General features: G+C 58.5%; 1 protein-coding gene across 1 annotated transcript; it reads left to right on the forward strand.

Moving 5' to 3' along the window:
• The first annotated feature begins 5,348 nt into the window (after positions 1–5,348).
• On the forward strand, positions 5,349–9,756 carry UBE2S (ubiquitin conjugating enzyme E2 S). The gene is made up of 4 exons (XM_044257604.1): positions 5,349–5,565; positions 6,179–6,326; positions 7,601–7,791; positions 9,258–9,756. The coding sequence occupies exons 1-4, from the start codon at positions 5,563–5,565 to the stop codon at positions 9,585–9,587; spliced, it is 672 nt and encodes a 223-aa protein (XP_044113539.1). The 5' UTR covers positions 5,349–5,562; the 3' UTR covers positions 9,588–9,756.
• The last annotated feature ends 2,044 nt before the right edge of the window (positions 9,757–11,800 follow it).

Consider the following 11,800-nt stretch of genomic DNA (forward strand, 5'->3'; position numbering starts at 1 on the left):
CCATCCTCCACCATGTGCAGGGAGGTGTTTGCTTGTAGGAGGAAAAAGGGGGATCTGTGTCTGAGAAAGCCTCATCCTAAGTGCTAAGCATTAGGCACTGGCCAGATTTCCCCCACTCAGGCACACCTGCTTGGCTACAGGGAGTGGGGCAAGGGGGCTCTGAACATCACTGTTGTGCTCACTTGGAAAGCGCCCCCCCCTCGTGGGGAATTTAGGCAACATTGGCGTGGTCTCAGCAATCACCTCTTCCACCGGTGTCTTCATCGGGGCAGACGGGGCTGAGCAGAGAGGACAGGCAACTGTGCCATGCACCCGACCAGCGGTTTGCTGAGCACTCAGAGACTCTCCTCCTAGGGACACAGGACGGCCCTGCGTCCTCGAGATCAGATGAGCCCTTGTGACTCTCATGACATGGGAGCAGAAGTACTTTCCCAGGGAGAAGCTTGAGAGCCAGCAGCAGACGGATGCCTGTGTCCTTCCATTTCGCCCACCATGGGCCCAGGCGAGGCTTGGGCCTGACACGAGCTCCGTCTTCAGTAGCACAGTCTTGGTGAGCACGGCCCCAGTGGCTCCTCGACCTGACCGGCCAGGTTTGCGGCATCTCAGTTCCACACCAGATGTGGTGTGTGTGTGGATACCACCCCCTGCTTCTTTTACGTTTTTGAAATAATTTCAAACTTGCAGAACGGAGACAAGAATACATCCACGAACGCTGTATACCCTTCGCCCGTTCACCAACGGTTAACTTTTCCACACACTGCTTCAGGATTTTCTTTCCCGACAAACACCCCCCGCCTTTTTTCCCTCTGGAGGCATCTGAGAGTAAGCAAGCTGCCTACGTCCTACCCCTTCACCCCAAAAAGGATGTTTCTGAAGAACAAGGACATTCTCTCACATGTCCACGGGATGATTAAAACCAAGCACTTCAGGCTGACAAAGTCCACGTTCAAGTTTCACCGACGGTCCCCATAATGTCCTTTGGGAGCTGGTTCTTTTCAGTCCCTGTTATATGGGGACGCAGCACTGCACCTGCTTATGTCTCCTGAACAGTCCCTCTGTCCTCTTCATGACAGTGATGCTAGCAGAGGACCACGGTAAACAGAAGTACCCCGGCCGAGGATCCGGTGACACTGCTGGGCCTTTGGGCTCCACTTGGTGCCTCCACAGCGCCTGTCCTGCCCAGATCAGTTCCTGCTGTGCTGTTCGTCAACAGATAATGTTCGACTCTGACGGTTCCTCTGGCATTTGCTAGCATTTGCGTGTGACCTCCCGCCACCTCGCCGCGGATACAGTCCCTTCATCAGACTGTGAGACGCGCCAGGGATTCCAACAGCAAATTTACCAGCGTTTCCAACCGTGGCAGAGTTTTCCACATCTTAGGGACACGCAGACGTGGCTATAGGACAGACATACGACAGTCCCTGCCCAGACACGCTCAGGCTTTTCCCATTTTTCACTGCTATTAACAATACCCTAAAGGTCATCTATCACACACCACTTGCTGCATTCGCGTCTTTCTCCCTGCGGTGCGCTCCCAGGAGATGAATGGCGGAGTTAGGTTTCGAAGATCTGTGGTTTGGGGTTGCCTGGGTGGCTCAGTTGGGGAAGCGCCCACTCTTGGCTGCAGCTCAGGTCATGGTCTCAGGGTCTGGAGATCGAGCTCCACGTCAGGCGCCATGCTCAGCAGAGGGTCTGCTTGGAATTCTCTTCCCCTCTCCTTCTGCCCCTACCTGCTCTCAAACCAAGTAAATAAACGAAACCTGAACAATGAACTAAATGAAGATTTGCTACTTCAGGGCCAGGCTGCGCCCTGGAATGCCGTCTACGCCCATCCTCGCCAGAACCAATCTGCTGAATATGGGAGGGCGTCAGAGGGATTGGTTTTCCAGGCATCAAAGGAAGCCCCTAGCGCCGGAAAGCACGTTTGTTCCAGCGTGAAGTCAGCCCTGCTGTCTAGGGTCTGTGGAGTGGGCCCAGAGCCCGCAGTGTGCCCTGGCCAGTGTGTCCATCACTGGGGGGTACTGGTCCCCTGCAGGGCGTGTTCACCTGTGCAGGACAGCCACCCCCACCCAAGTGAGCGCCGCCTTCTTCTCCTGGGACACAAAGGAACTGGCTTCTTCATCAGTCACCGTAGGCCTGCGGACACTGAGCTGAGACCACAAGGCCACCAAGGGCAGAGGCCAAACAGCCTCCGACAGGAAGATGGAAGCGCTTGCAAACGAAAACGACGGCGGAGATAAAGCCACAGCGTCTGCCGTGAAGGCATGGACTGCGAAGCCTGCTGACACCCAGGCTCATGCCTGTGTCAGGGCATTGTGCCTCTGCCTGGAACTGTTTACTCCAGATTCCCACAAAACATGCTCCCTCGCTTCCTTTTGATCTTTGGTCAAATGCCTTCTTCTACGTGGAAGTCTCCCCTGCCCAGCCTGCCTAAAATTCCCTCCCCCGGTGTTCCGGATACTCCTTGCCCTGTTCTAATTTGTCCGGTGATGAGTATCACTGCATCCTCCCAAGTTGTCTTGCAAACGAGCCTCCGATCTCCCGTCTTGGTGCTGAATCAAGTCTGCATCTGGGGCAAACCAGGATAGCTGACCACGTGGCTCTTGTCCTTATGGCTTCGCTGTCTCTGCCATGCTGGTGAGTGCCCCAGAAAGGCACCGCTTGGTTTCCTGTCTTGGTCACTGCTCCATCCCAAGACCGTGTAACAGCACCAAGCAGAGGTGCTGGCTCACAGAGTTCAGCCTGCATTGTCTAGTGCCCCAAACCCTGCCTGTTCCACTTCTTCCACAGCTCTTGCTCCCTTCCATGCACCCCAAGTCTTACTTATTTGTGGACTGTTTTACGTCTGCCTGTCCCTGCTGCGGGACAAAGAGTTACCCTAAGCAGCCAGGATGGTGCGCAGCACAGAGCAGGCACTCCGCAAATACCTACTGAACGAATGAACACCTCTGATCCATCAGGCACTCTGCTAGGGGCCTGGGAGAGTCCCTGCTGTCCTGGGGCTGGTCTGCTCAGAGGGGACCCTGATAAACATGCAAGTGATCAAGAAATGACAAATTCTGGACCCAGATCAAAAAGGGCACATGAGGGGCGCCTGGGCGGCTCAGTTGGTTAAGCAACTGCCTTTGGCTTGGGTCATGATCCCGGAGTCCTGAGATTGAGTCTCATATCGGGCTCCCAGCTCCATGGGGAGTCTGCTTCTCCCTCTGACCTCCCCTCTCATGCTCTCTCTCAAATAAATAAAATCTTTAAAAAGGGGGGGGCACATGAACAAGCGTGGGAGCGGAGGGGAGGGACAAGTGAGCCGAGGCCATGAGGACAGAGAAGACAAGGGACCTGGACCCACACCCACGTGTCCTCCTGTGAGACCACACTCTGGGGACCCACAGAAAGGCAGCCCAGGGGCCCAGGGCCAGGGGTTTAGTCAAAGCATACGGGGGGCAGAAGACCCTGGCAAAGTTTTCAGCAGGTAAGTTGCCTGTCGGGAGTAAAACTCCAGACGTCCGTAAACAGCCACCTACCCGAGGGGCCACTGGGGCACCACCCACCTCTGTAAACCAAGCGGGACTGGAACATAGCCCCCACCCCTGGCCTTGGTCTGTGCACTGGCGAGGCCCCCGGGGCTGCAGCAGCACCGAGTCCTAGGTTAGGTCGCTGACCCCCATTTTAAGGTGACTGTTCAGGGCACAGGCGGCCCTTCCCGCGCCCCCACACCAGGTCTGGCTGACCGGCACAGACGCCCATCCCCTCTCCTAACCCCCAGGGGCACACACCTCCGGCTGCGCCAGCATCTCCGCCGCTCTGCTCTTGCCCAGACTGAAGGAAAGAACACCCTGCCTCCCTCGGCCTGGACTTGGGACCTCCCTGCCTCTCCCCCGGGCGTCCTCCACCGCCAAGCTCACTGACCCAGCCTTGCCAGCTGCCTGACCGGGACGAGGTACCTGCTGTCCCTCTCTGCACGCTCTCCCCACAGCTCCAGGTCCCCACCGCCCCTTTCCGCCCCCGGCCAAGGCACCCTTCTTCCGTCGACAGCAATCCTGCTGTCTGGCCTGGCTGCCCCTTCTGCTCTGCTCAGCCCGCAAGCGCCCGCGTGCGCAGCCGCAGCGCCGCAGTCCCGAGCCCGGTCTCCCCGCGGTCCGCACACGGGCTGCTGCAAGCACCGGGCGCGACCGCCACCAGGCACCCCGAGGGCGCAGACGGGCCACAGGCGTGCGCCGCACGGTGAGCGCCGCCATCCTCAGCGCCGTCGTTTGCAAGCGCTCTCGTGGCAGGGCCTGGCCTGCCCCCTCGGCCTTGTCCCTGCTGGGGTGTGGGGGCTGGGGCGGGGGCTGCGTGAGGCAGCCGAGCTCCCTTCCCTTCCTTCAATGTCTGCGCACTCCCCTGGGCGGAGTCCCCTGCACCCGCGAACTGCAGGCCTGCAGGGTGGAGGCCGGGGCCCGTCGCACACAGGGCCGTGCCTCGACCTCCCTCCCGCGCATCGCCAGGGAGCCCAGCGTCCACCTTCCACGTGGGGAGAGAGAAGCCCCATGGCGTGACCGACGCCGAGACAGGCTGCCAGGCCACAGGCGGCCAAGCCCTCAGGGCGTGCGGCCTGCCTCTTCGCCCCCCGCGACGCTCGACATGGGTCACGGGGCTCTGCCCGCACAAAATGGCGCCTCACATAAAAATGCAGCCGACTCCCGGCGCCCACCCCCACCGCAGGCTGGGGAGCGGGCGCAGGGGCCGCGTCCACCGTCTTTGCATATACAAAACCGACGAATTTCGTTGGCTGCGAGGGGCTAAGCCCGCACTAGGCAAGCCCCCATTGGTTCCACTCCATTCGTCCCCGCCCCCTGACACCGCCTTCTCTGCCAAGGGCTGGCGCCCAGGAGCCTCGTGACGCCAATCTACGATGGCGCCTTCCTATTGGCCAGTCATCCTTCCATCATCCGTTTAAACCCCCCCGAGTCCCGCCCATCCTGGCCCCGCCCCGGCTCCGCGGCCGACCGTTAGTCGCGTGCGCGAGTTCCTGGGCGTCGGGGCACGCGCGCGTACGTCGGGCAGAGGCGGCGTCTCGTTCAAACGGGCCAATTAGCGGTCGCGTTACCCCTCGCGTCTTTTACCTCTCTCCCCTCCCTTCTCAGCGCCTCCACTCTCCAGCGACCCCATTACGACCCTCGCCTGTCCCCATTGGCCAACCCGCCGCGCGCCCCCGTCCCCAACTTCTCCGGCTTCTTCCCGCAGCTTACGGGAAGAGAGCGAGCGCCTCGAACGCCGAGGACCGTGCGCGGTGACGTCACGGGTCAAGGCGCGGCGCTCCGGAGCCGCGGGGGGGGTGTGGCCTACGGGTGGCTATAAAAGGGCGGCAGTGCGCGCGCGACCGGCTCAGTGCGGCCGGGCACTCGGGGCGGGAGGGGGTCTAGGCGCGCTGCGCGGCGGCCGTCGGAGGCAGCGGGGCGTGGAGCGGGGCCGCCGGGGCCTCTCCAGGGCCGCAGCGGCAGCAGTTGGGCCCCCCGCCCCAGCCGGTGGCCCGGAGAGCGCAGGAAGGGGGCCGGGGGGACCCGCCCCCGGCCGGCCACAGTCATGGTGAGCGCGGAGGCCAGGCTTGGGAGGGGCGGCAGAGGGGCCCCACTAGAGGAGGAGGCGGGGTCTCAGGAGCCTCTCGCGGACGGCCGGGCGGAGTGGGGGGCCCGCCTGGAGTCCCGGGCCTGGAATGGGCTGACGGGCCTTCCTGGAGGCGGGGCAGGAGCGGAGCCTGGGCAGCCCGCAGGTTCTCCGGAGGGGAAGGCCCGACTGAGTCCCGGAGAGGGCTCAGGGGCTTTGTGGCTCGCCCGTGGGTGATCCGGAACCAAGGACGCTCCGCCTCCGTCTTTAGCTCCGAGCTGGGGTTTCGAAGAGGGTTTCACCAAGGTTAGGTAGGGATGGGGGGACCAGGGTAGGCCTCGGGCGTACCCGGAACTATGGGGGACCATGCTGGACTATGAGCGAGCTTTGGATGCTTCTGGCGAAGGTGGACCCATCCACAAGCCCCTCGAAAATCGCCCCCATGTCTAGTGGAAGGTCAGCTTGGGATGGCCGTCTGAAGCCTACCGGGTGGGGGATCTGGGACGGCAGGTCAACACCAGGGTGGCCACTGCATCCTTAGATCCTGCAGGAGGCCCCGACTCTGCCAGCTACTCACCCTCTTCTCTGTGTCCAGAACTCCAATGTGGAGAACCTGCCCCCCCACATCATTCGCCTGGTGTATAAGGAGGTGACAACGCTGACTGCTGACCCGCCTGATGGCATCAAGGTCTTTCCCAATGAGGAAGACCTCACTGACCTGCAGGTCACCATCGAGGGCCCTGGTGAGTGTGGGATTGAGAGGAGGAGGAGTGTGCTTGTAGCGTTCTCACCTTCAGTACAAGACAAACAGCTTACGGTTTCATCTATACGTGGAAACAGAAATGCAAACGAACACCAAAAAGCAGAACTGGTACAAGAACAGGAAGCCCCTGTTAAGAGTTGGGCCCTGCCAGGTGCTGGGGACTGCACAAGACACCTCTTGGGGCTCATGGTTTGTAGGCAGGACTCCATAAATAAAAAATCATTGGGGATATTTTTCCAGCAGGTAGTGAGAAAACCCTGATCCCTGAGAGAGCATTTAAGGGGTGCCTTACCAGGTTCATCAGATGGGTTCTCTGAAGGGTGGGCCCAATGACCATAGACCGACTCCTTGCTATTGTGCCTGGGGTTCCCAGGACAGGGAACCAGCCAGACCCAGTGTCACAGGAGGGAACAGTAATAACCGAGTGATCACATGTGTAGTGATGTAGTGAGCTGTTTCTACAAAGTAAGCTGAGAAGGTCCCACGAGCGGGTGGTGGAGCAGCTGGTCGGGAGTGGGACAGTGGTGAGGGTGTCTGTGCTCCCTGATAGGCCGAGTCCTGAGGCAGGCACCCTGGATACTTGGTAGAAGCAGGAAGAAGACCGAGGAAGCTTTTAGGGCTTGTAGGATTTTGGAAGGAGTTTGGAAAGGAAGCCATTGGTGGGTTTCAAGCAGATGTGAAGGCTGCAGTGTTCAGCTGATGGGGAAAGGGTGGCCAGGAGACCACAGACCACTGGAGTTGGGTGAGAGGTGAAGTGGCTTGGCCGGACTAGAAGGTGAGGTCAAATTCAGGAGGGGACCAGGAGGTTAGCTGCCCAAGCTACCACAGAGGGATCTGGTGACCCAGGCATGAGGAACAACGGTGGGTCCAGAACCACTCCCGCTTTTTCTGTGACATGAGCAAGTTGGGGGATGAGAACCATTCACTGATTGGGCAGATGGAAAGACTGGAGGTGACAGAACAGTCCCTTCATCTCTCTGCTGGCTTTCCTACCAAGTAGATGGTTTTCCAGAAAGACAAGTGCTTGCGGGAAGCGTCTGCCCTTCTTGGGAAGGGTGTGTGATTGAGACACTTGAGAGACAGGCATCCGGGGTTGCCCTTGGGTCTGCTGGGAACCTGGCCCCATCCCCCCGTCAGGGATGCCTCGGTGTTGTGGGGGAGGTGGTGGGACACTGGCCTCGGAGCCAGCCCCGGAGACTAGGCGGTGCCAGAGAGTCCGAGCTTCCCGATCAAGCCCCCTCTCCATCACTCCAGAGGGGACCCCTTATGCCGGAGGCCTGTTCCGTATGAAACTCCTGCTGGGGAAGGACTTTCCTGCCTCCCCACCCAAGGGCTACTTCCTGACCAAGATTTTCCACCCCAACGTGGGCGCCAACGGTGAGATCTGTGTCAACGTGCTCAAGAGGGACTGGACGGCTGAGCTGGGCATCCGGCACGTGCTGCTGGTGAGTTCTGGGGTGGCCCAGGTGCCTCCCTCCCGGACGTCCCACTGATGTCTGAGCCATGGTACACGGTGTCTGTTTGAAAATCAACCCTGAAGGAGTTGGGATCTTCCGTGTAAAACTCCAGGTCCAGCTGGAAAATTCTGGAAGCATCGGCAGTGTTTGAGCCAGGATACCTAAGTGCAGCTGTCCAGGCAGCGTAGTGCATGGGGCGTGTCTGCTGTAGGGCCATCTGTGGGCCTGTGTCTTAGACGCTTTCCTGATGGGACAAGTCAGTATGCAGTTACGGGGCTGGTTTCCCTCCTGAGCAGAGTTAGCAGTATCGTCAAATCCAGCGTTCTCAGGTGTGCAGTCCGTTAGTTGTTGTCACCACTGTGGTTCTTGAGTATTTTAATGAGCTACCTGTTGTCCGCCAGCAGCGATGTGCCCCGCGGGGGCGTTTTGTCTTGTCATTGTCATATCTAGTGGGGCAGAGCAGGGGTCTGCCTGAAGGCCCCCATAGCACCCTGTCGGCTGAGCCAGCAGGACACATCCGTGGTCCCCACAGGCCGCTAAAGCAGTTAGGTCCCCTGCCGGCTCCACCAGAAGAGCAGGGACTCTTGATCTTGGGGGCATGAGTTCAAACCCCATGTTGGGCATAGAACTTACTTTAAAAAAAAAAAAAAAAAAAGAAAGAAAGGAATTTTTTAATGGAATTGCTGACAAGCCCTGGGGCAGATGGTAGGGGGATGAGGAAACATGGAGTTTCCTTCAGGGCACGGGGGGAAGATGGAGTTCCAAAGTAAACATCCTCCTCCTCTCCCGGGAGTGTCAGCCACGGCTGCCAGGGACCCTGGAAATGAGCTCACAGAGTGACTGTGTCCCCAGTGATCCCGAGGAGCTGCAGTGTGGGGTCTGGGCTTAGCTGTGCGGGAGCGGTAGGGTCAGGGATCCCTGATGAGCGTCAGTGATGGGTGCCAGACCAGGTGCACTGTGTGTCTCAGCAGCCAGGGAGCAGCTCTTACGGGCCTCGTTTGCAGGCCAGAAGGGTCTTGTCGCCTGATGGAGGCCTGGCATGTGTTGGGCATTGCAGGCTCCCTGTCACTGTGCCTGAACGTGGAGGTAGGACAGACACCACAGTGGGGGGGCCGCCGCTGGTCCAGCCAGACCCAACTCAGGCCTGCAGGGCTGCCCACTACACCTGCACAGAGTCTGTGCACTTTCGGCTTCAGCTCGCCCCTCGTTAAAGGGGCTCAAGAAGGCGTGTTGGGCTGGTTCCCACCCTGCACCTCCCTCTGGGTGCTCCTCAAGTACCTGTCCCACCATGGGCCTGTGCAGGTGACACTGAGCAAAGGTGAGGACACCGGTGTGAGCAGGGCCAGAGTCTGCTTGGGGGGTGGTGTTGAGAGCAGGGAACAGGCAGCGGCTGAACTCTGGAGGCTTGGGGGCCCATGGGTGGCCTAGCCCTGACCTTGGCCTTCTCCCCACAGACCATCAAGTGCCTGCTGATCCACCCAAACCCGGAGTCCGCCCTCAACGAGGAGGCGGGCCGCCTGCTCTTGGAGAACTACGAGGAGTACGCTGCCCGCGCCCGCCTGCTCACGGAGATCCACGGGGGCGCCGGCGGGCCCAGCAGCGGGAGCACCGAGGCTGGCAGGGCCCTGGCCAGTGGGGGTGCCGCCCCCTCCACTGACCCCATGGCCCCCGGGGGCCCAGGAGGGGCCGATGGTCCCATGGCCAAGAAGCATGCTGGTGAGCGGGATAGGAAGCTGGCGGCCAAGAAGAAGACGGACAAGAAACGGGCCCTGCGGCGACTGTAGTGGGTTTTTCTCCCAGCTCTACCCCCTCCCCAGACCCCAACCCCCAACCTGTCTCTAAGTTATTTAAATTATGGCTGGGGTGGGGGAGGGTGTGGGGCAATGGGACCTGGATTTGTTTTTCTAAATAAAGTTGGAAAAGCAGCTGCTCTGCCTCACAGACACCCCAGGACCACTGCCTCTGCCACACTGGTCCCCTGGGCCTCGAAGTGCGTGTGCAGGGCTGCCGTGGGGCGTGCCGAGGGAGGAGGGAGCCCCATGTCCCTGCTGAGAGCCTGGGAGCTGGGCCTGTACTCCATCACACTTGCCCTTGTTCTTTCCTGAAGTAGGTGTGTGGCTTGGCAGGGTTCCTGCCTGGGACAGCCAGGTGACCAGTGTGGGCCCAGCTCAGGGTGACAGAGCACGTTCCACATGTACTTGTGCATCCTGCATCCCCCTCTGCTGCTCTGCAGCCTGGGCAGGCCTTGCTGGCTGCTCCTGGCTTCCTAAGTGACGGCCCCTTCCAGTCTGCGTCCCTAGCTCTTCAGGCTGACGGGTTTCAGGCCCTCTGGCTGTGGGAGGCTGAGGCTGTCCTCCACTCTTGGAAGGTTCCTGGGTTATTCCCCTTGGGCCCCTATCCCCGCCCCTCTCAGCCTCAGGTGTCCACTTAAGGGCCGGGTCCTTGGGAGGTTCAGTGGATTGGGTGAGGCCGCCGGGGTGCTCCTGTTTAAACCCAAGTGACCTAATCACAGAAACCAATCTGTCACGGGGACAGGTTCTGTTCCTGCCCCCCCGACCCACACACACACACTCTCCAGGGGAGGGTCAGGAGATAGGTGGCAAGTTAGCTTCGTGGACACAGCGGGCTGCCGTTGCTGTCCCATCCCGCTTGACTGCAGGCTGGTGGCTCCTGTTCGTCGCAGACATCTGTCAGGGCCAGAGGTGAAGGCTGTAAAGCCAGAGCAGCAGAGTGGGGAGGAACAGAGCAGGTCTTGGCAGAAATCAATGAAGGCACAGAGGCTTTAAATTGGCTCAGGGAAAACCTGTCTGCGTGAAGACTCGAATGTGAGCTATCACGGTTACTTCCTTAGTAATAATAGACAAAAAGTGGAAACCACCCAAATGCTCGAGAGGTGAGGAGTAAAGAAACAGTTCCTAGCAGGGAACACCACTCAGCAGAATGTTAACACCAAAAATACTGCAGTGAAGCCATCTACACCATCTGCCAGATACCCGATGCCCCACAGATGAAGCCTCACACCAGGCACCAGGGGCTGAAAGCAGGGCCTCGGCCGCCAGGGATTGGGGAAGACCTGGGGAGCGTTTTGGGGTGAGAAGCATACTCCAGATCTAGCATACTCTTGGTCAAATGGCTGCATGAATTTGTCAAAGCTCCAACTTTAAAGTCTGTTTCTCTAGAGAAGGGAAGAGAAGTCAGGGGGACAGAAGATACTTGCAAGACACAGAACCAAAACAGACTAATCACAGTATATAAAGAGTCCTTACAAATCAATAGGAAAAGAACACAAGAGTTGGCAAAAGCCCTTTCAACACTTCGCAGAAGAGGAAATCCGCAGGACTGCCAAGCACGAAAAGACACTCCTCACAAGCAGTGGAGAAAACAGTGTAAGCCGGAGCCATTCCCCGGCATCCTTGTACATATGGCGCAGGCTTTCACCATTTGTCCTAATCACAGGCAGTGTACACGTGGTCATACATTCAGGAAACAATGCCCAGAACAAGAAAATGGAACTACTGTTGCTTCTAGCAGCAGGAAGAAATGACAGATGTCACAATCACTCAAACCAGCAAGTCATGCAAGATTCCCCCAATTCGGATGCCTTCGAGCACGATTCCAAAGCAGGCAAAAATAAGTAAAATAAGTCATACAGCTGAACAGGTAAATAGGTGGTAGAACTGTACAAGCAAGATTGTTTCCGTAAAGCTGGGGATTCTGGTGACCTTAAGCCCATGAGGAACCCAGGAGGGCTTCTGAGGACTTGGTAGGTCTGTCTCTTGGGTGGAGCTTGCTTTATAATTATTTTCTGTATATATACTGTATTTTTCCATATATATACATATATTTATTTATTGGATAAAGAAGATGTGGTATATATATATATATATATATATATAACGGAATACTATGCAGCCATCAAAAACCCCCCAAATCTTGCCATTTGCAACGATGTGGATGGAACTGGAGGGTATCATGCTAAGTGAAAGAAGTCAATCGG

This window comes from Neovison vison, chromosome 7 (genome assembly GCF_020171115.1).
Source record: "Neovison vison isolate M4711 chromosome 7, ASM_NN_V1, whole genome shotgun sequence".
Lineage (NCBI taxonomy): Eukaryota > Metazoa > Chordata > Mammalia > Carnivora > Mustelidae > Neogale > Neogale vison.

Excerpts from the sequence above, each read along its gene's own strand:
- UBE2S (XM_044257604.1), top strand. Across the intron at positions 6,327-7,600 it reads GGTCACCATCGAGGGCCCTG|AGGGGACCCCTTATGCCGGA; the intron begins GTGAGTGTGGGA and ends CCATCACTCCAG. Across the intron at positions 7,792-9,257 it reads GCATCCGGCACGTGCTGCTG|ACCATCAAGTGCCTGCTGAT; the intron begins GTGAGTTCTGGG and ends TTCTCCCCACAG.